We start from the raw sequence: 22,064 nt of genomic DNA on the forward strand, positions 1-22,064 counted from the left end.
CCTGAGAATGAAACTGCTGTTTTGGCTTCGCACACAGCAGTTAGTTAAGGCTGTTCATTTCCCGATAGACGCACCACTCTGTGTGACACACTGGGACTGTACTTAACCATTATTAATGTGACAGGCCTCAGTGCAAAGCAAATCAATTAAACAGGAGCAATCACCATAGTCTGGATAACGGCCTTTTAAGACTGTTTTCATGTGTCAAGGAGGTCCTCGATCCAGGCCTCTGTGCCCAGACCTGACAGGTCAAGAAAGAGGCATGAAACAATAGCACCTTCCAACCATCATCTCCCCTTTTTACCTGTCAGCTCCAGTCGGCCTGTCTGGCTGCTGACGTGGCGCGCCCCACGCCGGCTGCCACAAGCTGAATTTTCATGTCATGTCTAGGGAATTTCTTATTCCATTTGCTCGACATTATAATGTCGCATTTATCGACCATATCCTTTCTGAAAGCTATATGTCAAGGGCTCCTGCACCTGAGTTTTTTTGGGGCTTGTTTTTCAAATGGTTTCAGTTACAGGTTCTTTGTGGTGTTTTTAAATGTACACGTGTGAGTCTAAAGAGAGCAGAAGAATAAGAAGACTTACCCTCATGCTGTTTGGATAAGTCTTCCTGCAACGACCAACGTGCCTGGTGAAGAAAAGCAGATTTCACAATAATATCACTTTTACACTCTCTTATGAGGTCAGGTCAAAGTGTCAAAGATGAAGGGAGCATAAACTATTAAATACAACCATGCTACAATTATACATTATACAATACGCAACATACATGTATGCAGTACAGTTATAAAAGCAGCTGCTGTGACCTTGATTGCCATTGTTTTCAATTTTTAATCAACTCCAAGGATAAACAGTGAAGTTAGCTTATGAGTTGTTTCTGGACAGTGGAGCACCACAGTATAAAAAAGGCACAAGACTCCAAGTTAAACTAAAAACCTGCTGGAGGGAGATAGTCTCACTTGGCTCATTTAGATTTTATATGACCCTGAAAATATTCAGAGAAAAAAAAGTTTTAGAAACAAAAATATGACTTTATAGCTTCAGCTGACCTGTAGGTTTTGTTTATCATTCTGTATTTTCTTTGTCCAAGGACAAGGGGAGAGATAAGGACACTCAGCAGCGAGCTGTACAACTCTGTATAAATAAAATAAAATAAAATACAGTTTTTTAAAGGTCAGTAATAAAAGAGTGTCTAATGAACACATATTTGACGTTTTTATGTATAGAAAATACAATTTCTATAATTTGTATGGGATGAAAAGGTTACGAAAGATTTTGCTTAATTAAAGAAAGAATATATTGTGCAAGAATTTTTCAGTGAACCTTAACTGTGATTATCCTCATTTGTTATTTGCAAAAGTTTGAGTTATGTACCAGCTGAGTGAATGAGCTCTAAGGGACTTTTAAAAGAAAAGAAAAGAAAACATAATTCAAAGCTTTTATGGAAACCATCTTTCTCATCTTTAAATAAAATGCCCACACATGTGCGTGTTTTCTTTATAATCACATATAAAGACCTTGTGCTACCCCTGCCCCTGCTTGTAAATGCTTGTATTCGCAGAGGAGTCCAGGCGATTCATATTACTTGCGGGAAATTTCCAGCTTTCTGTTTAAAAGTAATGAATTACGGCGACGAGAGGGGTTGGAAAAAAAAAATGAAAAAAAGAAATGTGCAGCCATTTAAGGATGAAGCCGAGAATTTGGTGTCTGCCGCGGCGAGCCATCCATCACGTCCACAATAAAGGAGTTTTTGCCTGACGGTCGAAATTTATGGTCGCCCTTCTCTGCCCTAATAACTCAGAGCGCTGTGTCAGAGCCTGACAGCCTTTGCCGAAAACAGCACCTCTGTTATCAATCAAAAAACACTTGCATATGTTTAACTTTCGCCTGATCAGCAAGACATTTATAGGCTATTGAGTAATAAGATAAGTGGGTCTATTTCGATGGGAAGAAACGGGGAAGCTTTAATGATTAATGGCAGCCACAAGAGGGGCTTTAAGCGCACTTGGAATAAAAAATAACTTTTTTTTTTTCTTTGCTTGGATGTGGAGGAAACGTGGAGGAATGTTTTTAATCTGCAAAACAAAACAAGAAAAAGACCCTCGGAGAGGACTTTGAATAGCAGGAGAAAGCCTCTGCTAAACTACTCCTGCTTATTCCCAATTAAAAACAAGTTGCGTGTGTTGAGTTCCACCAGAGCAGGCAGACTATGAAATGGCCTAAATGATGATGGAGTGAGGGGGAGAGACACATCACTTCTTCCCTCCACTTCTCGTTGGATTCACTTTGCAGTGCTTGACCTGAATCTGACTGAGAGAAGGGGGGAAGAATGTGGAGACAGCTGACAGATCAGGACAGGGAACTGACAGATGACAGGGCTGCGTGATTGAGAGGAGGGAGTTGCAGCAAATGGGAAACAAGGCGATGGGTATCGGTGGATGTGTGACCAGAGGATCCCTCAGATGGTTGTTTTTGAGTCGAAATGTATTCACTTGTACGGCGCTATGGCACATTCATCCCAAGGCCGCTGTGGTTTCCATGATTGCAGTCCATTTCACTAAATGAAAATTAGCTCAGTCACTTGCTCCAAGTTGGAGCGAGATGCGTAAAATGCTGCAGGGGTGTCAATTTGCAGAATATCTTAAATTAATTTTTTGGAAAGAATTTGTCCTTAATTAAAAATGTATCTGCTGCTCACTTGACATAATGACGTTCTGGTCATCTTCATCCCGTCCCACCTACCTACAAAACCACACAGGACGCACAGGGCGGGCGCATGCGTCACAGTGCCAATTACGCAAGGACGCAGATAAAAAAAAAAAAATCTAAATTAAAAGCGCTCGGAGCGGGTGAGATCTGAAATAGACACCCGTGTGAGGAGGAAACGTCACATTCCTTCCAAGCATCACCTCGGGATCTGTGTTTTTGATTGGGAGGAGGCAAAAAGGCTGTCATCCGCGGACTGATTCAGACGCTGCTGGCGAGGAGGCGGAGTGATCCCTCCTGTCCACGACCCACGTAAACCGAGTGCGCTCTCGGACCCGCAGCCACACACTGTCAGAGCGACGCCAGGGAAGAAGCACTGCGGCTGCGATACGCACGGATTCTGCTCTCACTCGCTCTTCGTCTTCTTCTTCTTCTTCTTCTGCTTCTGGAGGATTTTAACGTTGGTTCTTTTATTCTCCGGGGAAGTCTTTTTTTTAACCGTGTTGGCTTCTTTTACCCTACACATGCATCTCTCAGCCATTTCCACGAGAATTGGGTCATGATCACATCGCCCACGGTCTCTTTCCTGAGAAATAGCACCAATCCAGCCTGGCACAGCGGCTCCTCGGGGGAGAGGGGCGCAGTGAATATCAGCCGGCCGTTCGTCCACAACTCTGTCTCTCCCGCACACCCTTCTCGCCAAGCCAGTCGTCTTCCCATCAAGGTTTTGAAAATGCTCACGGCTCGGTCAGGACACATTTTACACCCGGAATACCTCCAGCCTTTACCCTCCACCCCGGTCAGTCCCATCGAGGTAAGAACCGCGGTGAAAAGGTTTTGCACACACGGGCATCTGTTCGCTGCGTTTCGCGGCTGGACACCGGATCTGTCGCTGGATGAATTTTATGGATAAATTGTGCTCAGATTATATTCAGATCACGCGATGAATCACTCGATATGGAAAAGAATAACCTGAAATCTCTCTTAATGTAATTTCAGAACAGATTTCGAGTTGGTCTTCTCCAATTGCTGCTGTTTTTATTTTCTCAGCCTCAGAATAATGAGCTGAAATTGGATTCACTTTAAATATCAATAACATCTTTGTGGCAAACGGATGTCCGTGTTTGTTATTTTGTACTTGTGGCCGTTATAATCTTATCTTGTATGCGTGTAAATAAATGCGCTGTGTGTGCACGCTGTTTCCTTTCGTGCCTATTGGGCTGAGTTTTGAGTTTCATGCCGTGATAAGTTCATGCGTAAAAGCGGAACGGCCATGTGTGCGTTTGTACCACAAAACATTATTTCTTAAAGTGTTTTAGGATTTTTATTAAGTGTATTTTTTTCTTATTTCACAGCTGGATGCCAAGAAAAGTCCACTGGCTCTGTTGGCCCAGACGTGCTCTCAGATCGGCAAACCGGACCCGCCGTCCTCCTCCAAACTGTCGAACTCCAATGGATCTAGTGACAAGGAGACCAAATCCGGTCCGCTGAAAATGAGCGACATCGGAGCTGACGACAAATCCAGCTTCAAACCTTACTCCAAATCCTCAGAGAAGAAGGACTCGAGCAGCAGCCACAGTGGAGATAAAAACGGTTTCCGAGTACCTAGCGCCACCTGCCAGCCGTTCACCCCCAGGACAGGCAGCCCCAGCTCCTGCACATCAGTCTCTCCACGGCCGCTCGACGGCAAGGCGGGGGACAAGGAGGAGAAGAAGGAGTCTGATAGCAATAAAAGCAGCACGACTGAGAGTAATGGTAGCCATAGGATAAGTGGAATTACTTCTGATGGCAGCCAACACCAGGAGAGCACATCTGGATCCAAGACTGTTACATCAGACTCACCATCTGTAACCTCATCGTCATCCTCCGTCCTCGGCTCCGGACTGGTGGCCCCTGTTTCCCCCTATAAGCCCGGCCATACAGTTTTCCCCATGCCACCTGCTGGTATTTCTTACCCTGGAAGTTTAGCGGGTGCGTATGCGGGTTACGCGCAGCCGTTCCTCCCTCATGGAATGACCCTTGACCCCACCAAATCCAGCAGCCAGCTGTTGAGCGCACAGTTCGCTGCAGCCTGCAGTAAAGCAGGTTCGAGCCCCTTAGCTGGAGCCTCCCCGCCGTCCCTCATGTCTGCAAGTCTGTGTAGAGACCCCTACTGCCTGAGCTACCACTGCTCAAGCCATTTGTCCAGTGCGGCCAGCGCAAACTGCGCACATGACTCTGCGGCCGCTGCTGCCGCTGCCAACGCGCTCAAGTCCGGATACCAGATCATGTACCCGACGCACCCGTTACACAGCGTGCACGCCTCGGCCCCATCCTTCAACGGACATCCCTTGTATCCTTACGGGTTCATGCTGCCCAATGACCCCCTCCCGCACGTGTGTAACTGGGTGTCTGCTAACGGACCTTGCGACAAGCGCTTCTCCTCCTCCGAGGAGCTGCTCAGCCACTTGCGGACTCACACGGCCTTTGCCGGCACGGAGAAGTTGATATCTGGGTACCCGGGCTCGTCTTCTCTCGCCAACGCCGCGGCCGCCGCTGCCATGGCCGGTCACATGCACATGCATGGCGGCCCGGGCAGTCCCGGCACGCTGGCCCTCAGGGGCCCCCATCACCCCCTCGGACTGACCAGCCGCTATCACCCTTATTCAAAGAGCCCCCTGCCTCCCGGTGCTCCGGTGCCGGTGCCTGCAGCCAACGGGGCGTATTACTCCCCCTACGCCTTGTATGGACAGAGACTGACAACAGCGTCGGCCTTAGGATACCAGTAGAACCACAGAGTTATAGCCTACATTTATAAAGGAGATTTAGGCCCAATGAGTTTTATATTGTACTTCATGCAGGGACTGGATCCATATGGGGATCACTGTATTTATTTGCGATAGCTTCAAGCGTGACTAAAATAAAAAAGTACTATAATTTAACTTTGAAAAGCCTCAATGTGCGTTATTTTACACAGGAGAGAATATTTCTGTTTCTGCTGTGCCTCTAAAAGCTCTTTGTCTGCACTACTTTCTTCTTTAAAGCCATTAAGCAATAATGTGGATTTTAATCTCAATACTCAAGCGACTTTGTAAAAAGGTTATTTTAATTCTGCTTGTGGAGGACATGCTGGTGCTGAGTGATCTGACAGAATGATGGATGTGGAAAATCAATCAGAGCAGCTTCTTCAGAGCTGCTCTGATTGATTTATTTCGTGGGGGAGTCAGACGTTACACAAAGTTTCAGACAGTTCAGTGTTTATGTCTCATTTTGTATTCTAGAGAGGAGGGTGTTTTTCTTTTTCAAATCCACATTAGCTTTTTTCATCAGTCAAGAGGAATTTATAACAATTTTTTTAATTAAGGTTTGTTCTTGTTTATTTTGAATAAGGATTTGGGGCAGAGTTTGCAAAGAGAATGAAGGCTTTTAGTTTTTTTAATAGGCCAAATATATATTATTCATTTAATTTTACTAATCCACATTTTGTTTTGGAGGTGGTGGAAAATCAAAACACAAAAAGTACATATATTCGGCTTTATTTTGGACACACATGGCAAAATTGAACTAACTTCCTTTTATTTTTTAGGCTCAATTGGGTCGTGTTCTATCTTGGTCATGTGTCTGACACTGAGTTTTTACAAAGGGCCTTTAAACTTTTCATGCTTTTAGATTTCTGTAAGCGTGTGTATTTCTGTTTTACTTTAACTTTTGCTGACAAGAAACTGACACCATTTACAAGAGTTGGTGCTGTAGCTACAGTATGTTCGGTGTGTGTGTGTGTGTGTGTGTGTGTGTGTGTGTGTGTGTGTGTGTGTGTGTGTGTGTGTGTGTGTGTGTGTGTGTTGTGTGTGTGATTTCACATGTCCTCAACAAAACACGGTGAATCTTCTCAACCACGAGGTCATGGGTTATTGTTTCATTAACGAAGACAAACGAGCCACTGATATCAGTGTGGGGGGGGAGGGGGGTCGGGCTAAACAAAGATTTACGGTGACACCAGATGTGGGACGTTTCCACTGCTTCTGTAATCGCTGTGATGAAGCCATGAGGCAGGCAGCATGAAATAAAGCCAGGGCCTCTAACTGTTTAATCAGCACTTTAAAACAAATCAGCTAAATCAAGCCAACAGTGTCGTTATCCACGTCTGTAAATCAGGCTGTTCTCCGGCAATAAAATCACCATCATTAACGGTCACATGTCATATTCTTCAAATCCACCCATCCGTCATGTAGATGAGTCCTAAACATAGCTCGGTGAGAGATGGTAATGAAGCCCCTAACCCACTATTCAGCCACACAAGCAGTCAGCCATGAAGCCGGCGTGGATCAGATGTGATGCATCTTTTCTTCTATTTTCAAACAGCTTAACAACGTGATGTGAACAAACTGGATTAAGATCCGTGACCATTATTTCTGATGAGATACATGAGATACCACAGAATAAAACTCACACATCCTCTCGTGTACAAACAGATAAACCAGTCAATAAATTATCGCATTTAACTTAATGGTATCATCACATGATGGATGGATGTGAAATCTGTGCACTACAGCGTCTGGGCTTGTTACATGTGGACTAAACTGCTTGAAAATATATATTTAAATAGCAACTGTCATATTATTGTGTTAAATAGTTTCTTGTGTGGAATCTGAATAATCAGTTTTTATGAATCAAAACAAAGGAAGTGTCGTTAAAATCACAGGGACACATATAAAAAATATAAATTATTGCACAAATCAAGATCATAAACGACACTAATCAGCCATTAATAACACAAACAGCAATAAAAAACTGCCATGATTTATTAGAAATATCAATAAGTGTCGCTTTAACACTTTAATTTAACCCCATCTATTATTTATAAGAAGTATAAAATCATTTTTACTTGTTTTAAGCAGATATATATTTTTTATTTTATTTTGTATTCATAGTCTGAGTAAGCATATGAACCAAATCTGAATTTTTAGTTTATTTGGAATAATTGATGAATACTGTAAATACATAAAAAATGTATCCTGATATCTGCACATTAGTTGTATTAAAGTAAAGTAAACTGTGTTGCTATTATTCCAGAAGCAAAGTGAATATTAGTAGAAACCAGTTCAGTTTTATAAAAGCCTATGTTGTAATATTTCATCATTAGCTTTAATTCAACTTAAGATATCAAAACATTCGTACATATCCTGTAAAATGTATAAAAAAATAAAGAGTATGTGACTATGTATGCTGCTATGGTAAACGGTATGCTAATGCTAATCCACCAAACAGTAAATGACACTGTTCACTGCATAAAAACAGAATTTTTACCTTTTCGGTTGCTTGAGGTGAGTTTCGTTGGGCGACCAGTATTTATAATCCTGTACTGGATCAATTACATTAAAATTTGGCAGTGGCTAAGTGTGGGAGCATTAACAGTTTCAAGTCTTTTCACCATATATTTTATCTCTGGAGTTAGTCATCAGGGTCAGACGCTGCATCATGTGGGTAATTGCTCTCTGTTTATTACATTAACTGGCTCAGTGGGCTTCACATGCATCCATCCCAGCGAGCTCAAGTCCATCAATCTCTCTTCCCCGTGACAAGAGGATCTCTTTTCCACATGTCTGAATGTAGAACGCTGTCAGGAGATGAGACGCTGGACGGCTCTGTGACTCCATGTTGAATCACCGGGAACGGCCCCACCTGTTCTGCTTTGAACTGCGGCATGAGTAAGACTCGCGGCCTTTCACCTGAGGGGGGGGGGGGCTGTAGATCGGCACGTTGATATTAAAAATGGCCACTTTCGAGCAGCTGGACCCCATGTGTTACTCTGTATGTTATGGTTGAAGGACGCTCGCCGCTTCGCCGAGCTGATGATCCGGACTTTTCACAAACAAGTTAATGCATCAAACGCATACATCAACCGGCTTTCAAACACTTGTTACACATGTTGCAGTCGTCTAATGAATTTAACACCCTTTTGTCAGCCGTATTAATGACCCAATCACGGAATTTCCCCCTTCTTACATAAACCTCCGCTGCTTTGAATAAACCCTCCTCAGTGCTTATGTTCTCTGGAAAAGCAGGCAGATCTGTGTTTACAGACGCGGAGGGGGGAAACCGATGACCTTTTGCATGTTCAATCAGCTGAGAAGTGTGTCTTCCATCATGCCGAGAAACGCGGCGGTTTATTTTTGCAGGAGAAAGGCTTTTGCCTCTCCAAACAAGCGGCGTATTTATCATCACTCCATCATTTCCTCCCTTTGACAAGCAAAGTAAACGGCAGGAATACAGAGTTAAAGCTGGGTTCTCCTGCAGCCGCTGACCTTTGGAGCTTGTCTTCTTCTATTAACTCCAGTGAGGCATCATAAAATGAGGGAAATGAACTTAGTACACTGAGATTATCTAAATGTGTGCGTGCGTGTGCGTGTGCGTGTGCGTGTGTGTGTGGATGCTGTATACTCACAATAAAAGTCTTTTTGAGTCATAAGGCGGCCAATGGGAGGAAAGGGGAATTTTCCCTGGTAGAGAATCTGTCAACACACAAAGCAAAAGGAAAGAGCAACAGTGAGCTAAACAGTGGGCCCTTGTCTTTCAGCACTCAACATGCCCTATAATTTACACACCACTGACAAGGGCCATTCTGAGGTCTGTCATAGCCGGCAAACTTTTTAGTCTCCAAACGTCTTGCTCACAGCGAGTCGACTTCGGCTCTGGTCCGGGTGATTAATGACTTATGGTCCTATTGTGTGGAGGTGGCTAATTAACTACAGGCCGACTGAAGAGACACGCTATGAAAACCCTCCTCTGATAACCCCAACGTCCCCCCTCCCCCCCCCTCCCGGTCCTGGCATGTGGAAGCTCTTACTGACAAATTTGCAAGGAGCGGACGCGCGTTGAGTAAGATGAATGGCCTCTGCGAACAGTAAACAGCCTTTAATTTAACAGTGTTTAAATGTATGACACACTGCCATTGTGCTTCCTCGCCGTTCGTGCTTTCTGGTTAGGGAAACGCGGCCAAAGTTTCCCCCCGCTGTTGGTTTAAAATTAGGCCTGGCATATTCATGGCCGGAGTGTCTAGGGGCTCCGGCTGGCAAACATGTGTTTTTTGCCGCGTTAAGTTTTTTGCCGTGACTCCACACTGACATTCTGAGACAAAGACAATCAGTTTCTTTAGCAAACTGGTCTTAAACCACACTGAGCTGAAGAGCCATGTGAGAGCTGATTACCAAACCTCTGTACGCCAGCATAGGACTCATTCTCAAGAAGCCACTGATATACCATGGGTGAGGTCTTTTCAAAATAAAAAACACAACCCAGTCCAATAAATAAAACACAAAATTAAAGATAATATCCTTCTTGTACAGTGTTTCATTTACGCAAAAAAGTGATTGCATTTTCATTTCAGTGGATCGTTGATTGCATTTTCGATTGTTTTTAAATCACAAACATCTTTCCTATAACAAAATGCATGTTGTTCATAAAGTCGTAGTCTTTCATCTTAAAAACAAACAAACACGTCTTACGATGCATTCTTCATCCTCATGTTCATGTAAATAGCTCTGTATTCTTTCAATAAAGTTTCATTCTCCCAAGATGCATCACAAAGAAGAGAAGCTAAATGACGGTTACCAGATAAGCTTACTCTCCACTGTTTTTCACACTTTAAAAAGAAATAGACAAAGAAAACATTAACACTGACTAACAATGGACCAAAGCCACCGTGGTCTTTAAGGTCAGTGGCTCATGGCTCCACTACTGGCCAGAGAATCGTGCACCCTTCCCCTCCACTTTATCTCCCCTTTCCCATTATTAGGTTTGTTAACACACTGTATTGCCGTGTTTGCAGTCATGTCGACAGGCGAACTTAATCAAGTTACTATCGAACTCGTGCGCCTCGCCCGACGCGACAGCTTTACTGCCAGAATTATTGCCTTGACCTATGAGAGGATATTAGCTGAGGATACAACTTGGAGACTTCCTGGTGAAAAAAAAATATATATATATATATATTTACCAGAACAGTGACAATGACAGAGAATAGCAGGTCACAGAAATATTCCTTCAAGATCGTTGCAAATGAAAAATGCCACATAGACCCACAGTGGTGCGAAATGTATAATGCCAGCTGGCAGACCATTACAGGTGATGGACATTTCACTTACCTAAGTCAAATATAACAGACTGCTGTTCATTAATATACAGGAGGGCCCGCAGAATCGAGCCTGCCATCTGGTTAAATCGGCAGAGTAATCTACAGCTCGTGATTAGGGCTGAAGAGCAGAGTTTCTCTTTAATCTTTTTCGGCTTTTGAAAAAAAAAATTCCATCTGCACCATGTGGCACATCATTTTTCTTTGAGACAAATGGACTGTTTTCCTACGTTCCAAAATTAGATCAGCAGAAAACAATCAATCTTGTAAAGGGCCTGGGAAAAGAATCAAGATTTGGACTCTGTTTTCTTCCCCATCTCTTGTCTTTAGCATCTCACCTCTCACTTCTCTTTGCCGCCATCGGCATTCTTCCCATGATGCTCTCTGCTCAGTGCCACCACACGCCATGCACCGAGCCCCTGGACTAATGATGAATATGAAAATGTGTCTTAATATAGTGATCCCTTTTCGACTTTGTTCCCTGTGGCGCTTCATAACAGATGGTGACCTGTGAGAGTCTGTGACACCAGAACCAAAATCCACATTGAGGCAAAAAAAAAAGATAGAGAAGACAAAATACTTCGAGCCATCCTGTCTGCAAATTAGCGAGATGACACAACTGTCAGGTGCCAGCCTGCTGTGACAGTTGTGTCGCCCCCCCACCCCCAAACTGCCCCAGCACATTACAGGAGCAGCGATGCTTTCACTGCACGACAAAAGGGAAATGGGTGCATGTTTTTTTATAAGAGACCTGTCTGTCAGCTGGCTCTCAAGTCATAACAAATCACCAGCACTCAGCTGAGGCTGAACATTCAGGGCGTCAGGGGGAAGACGGATGACCTGCAGGCCTTTGAAGTGCTCTGGCAGTTCAGATGGCTCAGCGGTGCTGACAGAGAAATATACACAACAGAGCAACCAATAATGAGAACATTAAACATTCCAGCCACCTGACAGGCTGACAAAAACAGCCCGGCCTCACATCAATCATCCGCTGAGACATAACCTTGACAATTAGTCCCCTCTCATACTCCCCGTAACCCCTGGGCCTGCACTGCAGCGTGAAGGAGGAGAAAACCAAAGGGCCTAATCCAATTCCTTAATTCTGATTGATAAAGACGTATTGGCGACAGAGACCGCAATATATCGGTTCAACAAATGATGGATTCGGAATCAGTCGGCAGACTCTTTGTACAGTAATGACTCTCCGAGGATGGATGGGGAAAATAGAAAAATGCACATACTGTAGTTCAATTATTTTCCTGGCTGCATCTATGGATGTTTCAGCAAAGACCGCAAAAATGCACCCCGCATATGTTTACGACTCTGTCTGCTCAAATATGTGTTTTAATGACGCCCCGCAGACATTTGGAAGCTATAGAAATACTTGTAGCAGAGCCAACACTTAGGTTTCAATATAACTCAACGTATAGATCGGCATAAAACGTGAATAGTTCTTTAATCTGTGCCTAACAAGGCTATATATCTTACAACTATGCATGTAAACAAACTCTAAATGTCAAAGGTGCTATTAAAAAGCTCTACAAATTGCAGTAAAATGCATAATATCAATAAAGTTCTAAAATAACAACCCCAGTCCTCTTACTCCTCATTAGCCATGTTCAGAATAGTCTTTAATCTTGTCCGCACTCTACATGTCAAATCCAAAGCAGTTGACCCTCCGAAAAAAGCAAGGGGCCATGTTGTCATCACACTATTCACTCTAACTATGTAGTTACCGTATGACAAATGAGCCGTGTGAAATGACATTTCCCTTTGCCTTCACACCTGTAGGGAAAAAAGCAAAGCCTCCGACAGATGGATGGATGGCAGAACCTCAAAACTACTGAATCTCCTTTTCATTGGGTGGAAACGGAAAGAGCCAGGCCGATGACTGTTTACAGAAACTACCTGAGACGGAGCTGCGGAGCTCCAAGCCCCGAGGATGATAAATGACTTCGCTAACCCTCCGAGACTGCAGACCCAAATGAGGACGGAGCTAATTGCCGTGCGAAATACTTTGGCATGAATGGAAAGAAAATGCAGGCGAGCCGCGGCCAAAAAAAGGGCCCAGTTGCTGCTCTGAACTCCGCGCTGGCTTTTGCTTACAAGAGTTCACTCAGTGTCCATAAATCATGGACTGCTTACAGCTGAAACTGCCTTTAGTCATCAACATGCAATAGACTGAGTGACAGATTCCATCCTGACTACATTAGCCCCCGGTTCAAACGAGGCTCCTTTTTTTAAAACTCTCCTAGCATCTTGAACCTCACAGGAAATGAAAACCAGATGGCTGAAGATTGCTGTGTACGACATAAAGCTCAGCTTGTATGAGAGAAAAAAGATACAAGAGTCCAAAGAAGAAAGAGAAAGCAGCACATACATTATTGAAGGAAATGAATGACAGTGGTCAACTTGACGTATCCTGGGGTTTTTTAGATATCTGCTTCAGATATGGCTCTATCCCGGGGTTATGAACTGCAGAATTCATTTTCAAGAGAGACAGGAGAGCTGACATGTGGTTTCAGTCTGTGGTGCACCCACACAGGTGGGAACAAGAGGAAAATACACATCATACATCATAAATACACGTCATTCGTAGTCATATTCAGGATTTTCATTTTTTGTAGTGAGAAAGAAAATTGCATTAGGATCCAGATCTGCATAAACTAGAAGGGTTCTCGGAGAGTTTACCTCCACCAAGGCTGTTTGGCCACTTTTTCCATAATTTTCAATATCCTACATGACACATATACCACATACAGAACCAAACTGTGTATATTTGTGCTATTATCCTCAAATCACATAAAGAGACTAAAACAAACACATTTTCAGTCGGTTTCTCAGACTCAGGTTTTCGCCCCAGGTCCCTCGGTGCCTAATGAAGACATAAACCTTTGAAAATTGGCCAAGAACATATACTTTCATTTTCAAAAGGGCTAATTTATTTCTTAAAAGAGCAGAAGTAGTGGTGTTGTTTTTACCCATGCTACTCAATGGAGAGTTGGGGACTGTTTTTAGCCGAGGATTTAGTGCTCTAGTGAGTATTTACAGCAGCAGGATCAGTCAAAGCCTATGAAAACTGTACTCTAAATAAAAGGACAATGCAATGTATGCAATGCATGATAATGAGGGGATAAATCATCAAAACTTTGACATGTTCTAAATCACAAACACATTTTATCACTATTTTAGGGTCGGTTGATACATATAAACCATTTAATCCTCCTCCACTGAAACCCGGTTTCTGTGGGACAAACCAAACCAGCAACGTGGCTCTGAAACATCCCTTGAAAACACAATGATGCAATGTGACCAGTGTTGCACAAATGTTTTACTGTATAATAAAACTTTTATACTGACTCTATAAAGATCACAGGCAAAAATCCTCAGGGGACAAAACTAAGCACCAGTTAAGTATAAGGTAATCAGCTTATCACACATAACAGCACATGCTGTATTTATCACATGTTGTGTAATCGATGTGCTCAGCGTCTCCCATGGCCTCCTGGGAGATTCTCCCAGTGACCTAACTCCCAAATATATTTAATTCCTTTAACTCCTAATGGTTAAAGCTTGCAGCTGGTAAATGTTTTGCATGTGCGTTAAGTACGGTGACCTTTAAAGTGTTCCTGTTGCAATCTACAAAGTAAAAGGACGTGAAGCACTCAGCTGTTAGCATAGAAGTAAAAGTCTCACGTGGACACGCAGAGCCGCACCGTGGCTGCAATATGTTGTAAAGCTATTTATGTTGCAGAGTAAGCCTTTGCTTTTAATAAGGGTGATGTATATATATCCATATTAGTCATTATAGATCCCTCATGCAAGCTGTGGCCATTTATATTTTTAGTTTTTTAGACCGATAAACAATTCCCACCTGCCGTTCACGGTGAAACAATATTTGTGTTTTCACTTGATGAGAAAAGCTGAGGGGAGACGGGCTCATTTTGATTCAACTGCACGGACCAGAGGCGCAATCTGTTTTTCATGTTCTCTGGCTCCAGCTGAAAACACCTGCCCTGTTCTCACAGCTAATACATTAAGCAGTTAAGTGCCCGAGCAGATGTTGTAGGGTCAGCAGGAAGTCCAGGGCCTACGGAGCGCTCAGTATTTATTTGACCGGATCAGGAGTTCAATGACACGAGCCGTCTTCTCCCCTGATGGATCACGTTTTACATCAGGTAGAAGTCACAGCGTGCGTCCTCTTCCTGGGAACACCTCTTTCTAATTTGTCAAGTTTGTCTAAACCTTCTGCAGAGTCCAGATCAGCAGGTCTTTATTGGAAATTCTCATGGAAAAAACACCCCAAAACAGTTCAACTTTCACCCTGGCAACTGTAACACACTGGAATCTTTTATTTGTGTTTGCTTCGGAATAATTCCCGCAGATCAAAGCTCGCGCTGAGGGCCCTCAGTGTCAGCGCGAGACGTCGATGACATGTCCCATTCACACCGCGTCTTCTCCTCACATCTCACACGCACTCAGTCGTCACATCCCACAACAAAGAGAGACGCCCCAAGTTATCATCCATCAAACGGGGCCTTTTATGGCCCATCAAAAGACAATGAGCTGCCAGAGAGAGAGGAGTGTTCGCAACATGAAGTGACAGCGAATACTCCAGACACAGATTAAACAGTGTTGGAAATGAGAGAGCTACATAATGTTTGGGTAATTTGTGAGAATTAGATGATCATGATTCATCTTTATGGAGGGAAAGGAGCTCTGATATAAGCGCAGCGTGATTCCCTGCTCTGATAGCTCCGACATCTCAGTTTACTTTGGTCTTGAAGTATAGGATTCCTACGGTTAGAGAGCGGAGCACTTTGTTTTCAAACATCGTCGAGGATCTTTAACGCCTCAGTTCTGAGGTATGAGCTACATGTTGGGATATAAAACAGACCTTCCAGGCTTATTTGCCTCAGAGGCACTTTATTCCATCTGGTATCAAAGTGAGGGGTGTTGAAGAACAAAACCATCAGCAGTTTATCTCCCATGGATTATTCCTCTCAAGTCAACCATCAAGCACTGCGGGTAGGGCAACATGTGCAGTTGTGCCGGTGTGTGCCACAATGTGCAGCTCCGAGTTGGCTGAAGTATTTGACAGGGGCTGAGTGAAACGGGACACCGGCGTGATTACACTGTATCCTGTCGGCTGCTGATTTATTGTGACAGCAGAAACTCCCTGCAGAACCATGTCGTCAGGTGCTGGGACTTGTGCTGTGTGGGATACTTGATAGGCTTCAGGCTTTGAGTCAAGAGAGTCTCCAGAGACGCTGCTGAGAACGCTCAAAATCCTCATTACGGTATACACTCTCTCACACACAAGCAAATATCTGCTAATGTTCAACGGAAATGGACCACTCACGACTGGCTTGAAAAGTAGCAGCTGTGATTTTTTCTTTTTTTTTTAAATCTAGAAATGCTTCAAGGGATAATCCTCGTGATTCTCCTTCTTGACCCCTGCTGCAGGATTTTGATTTTACGGCCTTGTTTTCAGTTTCTTTCACGGGATATCTCAAAAAGTAGGGAAGAGGAAGTCTGACGAATGTTGGAACAAGTGATTAGTTGTCAGCGCTGACCCAGAGTTTTATTTTAAGGATTCAAAATTGTGAGATTGTACAGGTCTTTTGCCATTTCCTCATGAACCACCTCATTTTCAAGTTAGGCTATCTGCCATGTACCTCATAATTCTGTATGTGTACATCTGTGTACTAATAAATAGATAAAAAAACTTTACTTTGATTATTCCCAGCAAACATCTACCAACATAACCATCATATTTAAATAAATAAATATGAAACTAACTAAATGCTGAGTTGTATCGGCAGCACACAAAAAACCCGACACAAATCTGTGTTCAAACTAGAAAACACACAGCATGCAGACTAGATATGGTCGATTTTTGCGAGTGCTAATGATTGACTCTCTTCTCCTACTATGCAATGTACAGAGGAAATTGAGGGAAGAATCAAAGCTAAAACAAATTAGATAAATTGTGGGTGGTGGTGAAACTGCTCCATAAAAATCTTAGAAAACAAATAATAAATCTTAGCAAAGCCATTTTGATGTTGGTTGGCAGAGTTTGATAGATGCCACACATAATTTGTATAATTTCCTGTTACTATAAAAAAGTATGATGATGTTTTTGTACACTAACTGCATACTACTGCATCTGTGATATTGAGCAATAGGAAATACTGTAGCATGGTTTGGGGCACATCTACATAACTTTTACATGTGCTGTCCATGTAGACAACTTTTTTGAGTGTAGTCATTTTTCCAGTTTGAAAGAATAACATACTGAAAACCAGTTTAAAGTTGGTGCATAATGGTAACTCAAGGTAATTCAACAGTTTATCCTCGATGAGAAAATGTAAAGAGAAGAAACACGGTGCGAGTATTGACCGTCGCTCTTCAGTCAGGTGTGATGACGCTGGTGACAGAGGGGGGCCTCTTAAATCCGCCTAAACTACTTCCCACACATCTGGACGACGAAGAGGAGCCACTGACTGCAGATTATGACGGCGGTGCAAGGTCGGATGGGGTCACGGTGACTCTGGACTGTGGCGTCCCAGTTTGTGTCTCACGAATCACGTCAGCTGCCGGTGGTGCACAGCTGTCTGAGCTGCTTAAAGGGTCTGGACAGAGGAATTACTCTCTCCAGCCGCTGTGTGTGCGTGATCCTCCCTTATGTTATTCACAGGAACATCTTCATCATTGCTTATCGCTCCACTGTCTCACATCCCATGATGCTATGCACGGCCTTCTGTGCTACTTCAGGGACACTGGTCAACCTTTGTGCATATGTTGTTGCTCTTGTTTAGTAATTCTCTGCTGCAAAAGATGACATTAAAATAGTTCTACTTAGATCCTCTGCAGTAAATTATTCATGATAATATCTCAGTTTGTGATACCCTTAAGGAACAACTGAAAATATACTTAATTAACACTTTCATTAAAAGCTTCCTTGAATAATGTGCAACTGTGGCCTTTTCTTCTGTCGGCCATTACACGTAATCGTTGTGATATACGTTTGTCAAGGGGGAAGGGACAAAAAATAAAATAAAATAGAGTTTATAGTGGTATCACCTGAACACAGCACTTTGAGCATGAAGGGAGGCATTATTCAGAATAAATGGATTATCAGGGAAACCAGCATAAATGAGTCAATAAAACTGTTAAGCAGCCAGCCAGCCAGCGGTGGCCAACATGATTAATCACAGGCATTCCAAGATTGGATTTATTTTGTCTTTTATTTCTCCTTTAATGACTAGCCGCGAACACCACTCTTAATATATCGCCCATGTTTCTAGATTACCGGTGACTAATGAGGATTCAAAATGGCCGTTATCTACATTAATGTCTTTTTATTTGAAAAGTCAATACTGCCTGCGAGTGCGTGTGTGTGTGTTTGTGTGTGTGTGTGAGGAATATTCTAGCGGGAGCGACTTGCAGTGATCCGTCAGAAGCCTCCCAATTAAAAAGGTTTTGGAAAGCATTAAGGTAAGCTGACACGTATAGGAGCACACTGGCGCAATCGTTATATTTATAATTTTCTACCACTCGTCACATTGCTCATTCAAATAACTACTAAGATTTTTCCTGCTTCTCTATTTATCAACCTGATCCACTTCTCAGTGTATTTACAATCCCTCCACATACATCTGAATTATTAAAAGGCTCCAGTAGAGCATTGTTACCCACTGTCTCTTCAGAGGGTCAACGTTCGGCGTCAGCCAATGGGTGTACAGTGTGTTCCTGGTGCTGAGCCCTCTGAAGCCCTTGTGTGGAACCAGGAGATATAGCTCAATTTAATGAAAGAGTCTGGCTCAGTAATGACCCCGGTGATTCATATATTTGTAAAGGAAATCAATCCCACATCAGCTAAGTGCAGAAACAGGATCCTCCGCAGCCTTAAATCTTGGCATTGGGTAATATACACTATAAATGTAGTTTACATGAAACTGTGCCGAAGAAGACATATGAAGTTCATTACGGCGCTGAAAACAGGTATGAGGACGAAACATTGACTCCAATAATGGGCTTTGGAGAGGATGTAAAACACAGGCCCAAGGCAGTGCTTTGTCAGACCGGACTGTTGTCCCACCAGACTGTTGTTCTTTCCATCTATGATTTAACGCAGCCCGGCGCGGCTCGATCGCACCCGGGAGACGACTTTATTTTCATGTTTGCCAATCTTCCTTTACACCTGCCTGTGGCGGCCGTAAATATATTTTTATGCCTCCCGGAGAAATGCTTAAAGAAGCAGTTTGTCCGAGTCCTGCATGAGCTCGCGTGGCAATATTCTTGATTGATGAGCGCAGCAAAGTTTAGAAGACGCCCCCGAGAGTTTTCCAATTCCGTTTATTTGGGAGCTTTACATTTGAGCATAATTCCCACTCAGCTGTATTTATGTGGGTTTAGGACTCCTGTGCTCTGTTTCTATTGTTCCCACAGTTTACTAATGAGGTAGAGCACAAAAGGAGGACCCCCATCGATCATCATAGCTTAAACTTAAGGGCTGTAACTGATTTATCTTTTTATGTATGTTGAAGTAATTTATTTTTTGTATAGCATTTTTGTCTTGACATTGTCCAAGCAGTACAGCGATTTGCAGCATCATGATAAGAATTGATGAAAAGCATTAGAAAATCTATGGGAAATGCTTGGTTTGTTTACATGGAAATAACGTAAACTGTCAGTGACACTGTCAGTGCACCAGCTTCTATACAAAGGCTCATTTCAGCACTGATGAAAACATGTGTTTATGTCTTAAGATCTGCTGAAAGACTCCAGCTCCTGTACTCTGCACAACTCGGCCTCACGAAACTCTTTAGTCAATTTAACTATACAACATTTGAAAATAGCAAATGAGGCAGGAGTCCAATTTCCCCAGCTGAAAATCAGAGAATGTATATTGGATGTATAATTGGATGGATAACTGAAATCTCATAATTTGCTACATGCCATTGTTCTGTTTTATAATGTTAACAGTCTTTTCTTGTTATTTATTACTTAAAGGATACATAGCCACTATTGTTTTTTGTATGTTCAATTACTTTTAATAATGGAGTCTGTGTTGAAGTAAATGGGATTTATTGTTTTTCATGGTATCGGTATCGAGTACTAACACTAACTACTGACACCCCTACTTGCTTGTAGCCATGATGAAAACAAAACAGGGACCTTGTACGTTGCTTCAGTGCTTTTACTGGTCAGAACTTCCACAGGGTACATTAAGGATTAGCACAATATGTTCTTACATGAATCTAAATTAATCTTACTATAGTTTGAGTTTTTTCCAATTTGTTTTTCTATGTAGACACAGTTTAAAAGACGCATATTTCAGTGACAGAGCATATATTACTGTCCGTGTTGTTGCCTTCTTACCACCTGCTAAACGCCTCTTCAGTAGATATTATACTAAGACTGACCAACTGGGAGGTCTGTGTGCAAAATGGAATGACCCCCTGCCAAAATAAAACCCAGCTGGGCTATACATAGAGGCGCAGCCCTGCAGCCCTCTCTGGGATTGATATATGGTAGCAGCATGACAGAGGGAAGCCGTCCCACCCGGCAGCTTCAAACCATCATAAATACCTCCCACACTGGAGCTGGGTGGGTCAGTCCTGATCCCTGGTTTCACAGGAAGTACACCCCCCTCATTTATCAAGCTTTACACTACGTTATTATTGAGGACTTCACCAACAACTAAGGCCTTGATGTCACCACTTTATTCTTGTGTGAAAAGTATGTTGATTAGGCACTGACACGCACGGGGCTATTTTAAAACGTCATTAATTGCTGTCATCACATCAATCCAAGGCCGAGCTGAAGGAGATGACGCCCGGGCCAAATTAAAACACCTTCAACAAATATTGTATAACAATATCATTTCTAAAATAAGTTCACAGCTGTTGGACGGTGAGATCTTAGGGAGAAGAATATATATTGTGGGTTAATGACAGATGGAACAAACAGAGACACACGTGGCAGCGCCTGAATGAAGATGTTGGTGTAACTCAGTCTTCTTCCTGTATGCTGTTCCCATAATTAACATAATTAGCTGTCTGAACTGAGAACACATTGAGGTCATAATAAAGGAGGGGACGGTGGTGACGCAAGTACATTCGCATGATTCATATTTCCAAAAACGCTGGGAATAAATAACTTTAAGAATAAATATATCTAACTTTAAATATGATAGAAATCTAAATGTGACTGGGAATTTTCAACTTACTATAACTTAATAATTAAAAATAGAATTATACCATGATGAGTGGTGTCAAAGGCGTAAGTATTTAAACTCATGCAGGTTAGTAGAACCACTGAACCTCTGAACACATTAGCTTATTTTCAGACATGCACTGATTATCCAGAGGGGCTGTACTTGAGTGCGCTAATGTCCGAGTGAGAGTTTTTCCTGACAGGCCCCCTAGTAAAACCTCTGGAGAATGTCTGAGTGAGAGAATACAGAAGGATCATGTCCACAGAATTCATCACAGGCGAGTGTGCGCGTTGATAAAGTTTGTAACATGCGATAGACGCAAAACTGAAATCCTCCCAGGATGATAAACAGGAAACATACACGTAGAAGATGCAGCCTAAGATGTCAACTCTGAAGAATAACGAGATTAGAGAGCTTTTGGCGATAAGGAGCGACGCCTGTGTCGATGTAATTTAAAAAAAAACAACAAGTGATTTCCTCAGCAGAATTTGTCCGTCATTTCCTGCCTCCTGCAACTCAGGCGCCACCACTCACCCTAAAGCTCCGGTGATGTTCCTGTTGCTGAGAACACGTTTGACGCGAACAATCTCCCGCTGCGATGAAACTGAAATCATTTTCTCAAGTTCACGTCTGAAACCGTCTTTAAAGATATTGTTTTCAACCACTTGCGATCAGAAAACTGCAGCTTATTTCCACATGAATACCTGTTCTTATAAAATAACCCTGATATTTCCATGATTAATGAATCTGCTCCGACCGCCTGGTGTGGGATCAGGAGTGGAAGCTGACAGTCTGCAGACCCAGACTGAATCCGTGGCCCACATGCTTTCACAGATACTGTAACGCAGCATGTAGAGTCACATTACCGCGCCTTATGCTTTCCCAGTCAATAGCAAGATGATTGGTTGGCGGTGAAGTGTCTAGTTAGCGGGATATTGTTGCGCTTGACATTTATCATAGCTCCGGGGTCGTGAACTTGGAGCTAAACAGCAACTGAATCATTAAATGTGAACGGCTG

General features: G+C 42.9%; 1 protein-coding gene and 1 long non-coding RNA gene across 2 annotated transcripts; one reads left to right on the plus strand and one right to left on the minus strand.

Moving 5' to 3' along the window:
• Positions 1 to 283: 283 nt before the first annotated feature.
• Positions 284 to 21,840, minus strand: LOC118100505. Its single transcript, XR_004694448.2, has 3 exons — positions 21,581 to 21,840; positions 9,136 to 9,202; positions 284 to 633 (listed from the first exon to the last, which is right to left on the minus strand). It is a non-coding gene; the product is annotated as an uncharacterized LOC118100505 (long non-coding RNA).
• On the plus strand, positions 2,906 to 5,641 carry LOC118100504 (zinc finger protein 503). The gene is made up of 2 exons (XM_035145701.2): positions 2,906 to 3,525; positions 4,067 to 5,641. Exons 1-2 carry the CDS (start codon positions 3,271 to 3,273, stop codon positions 5,477 to 5,479), a joined length of 1,668 nt encoding a protein of 555 aa, XP_035001592.1. The 5' UTR covers positions 2,906 to 3,270; the 3' UTR covers positions 5,480 to 5,641.
• Positions 21,841 to 22,064: the final 224 nt, after the last annotated feature.

The sequence above is a fragment of the Hippoglossus stenolepis genome, chromosome 21, assembly GCF_022539355.2.
Source record: "Hippoglossus stenolepis isolate QCI-W04-F060 chromosome 21, HSTE1.2, whole genome shotgun sequence".
NCBI classification, from domain to species: Eukaryota; Metazoa; Chordata; class Actinopteri; order Pleuronectiformes; family Pleuronectidae; genus Hippoglossus; species Hippoglossus stenolepis.

Excerpts from the sequence above, each read along its gene's own strand:
- LOC118100504 (XM_035145701.2), top strand. The coding sequence starts at position 3,271 with ATGATCACATCGCCCACGGTCTCTTTCCTGAGAAATAGCACCAATCCA. Across the intron at positions 3,526-4,066 it reads CCCCGGTCAGTCCCATCGAG|CTGGATGCCAAGAAAAGTCC; the intron begins GTAAGAACCGCG and ends CTTATTTCACAG.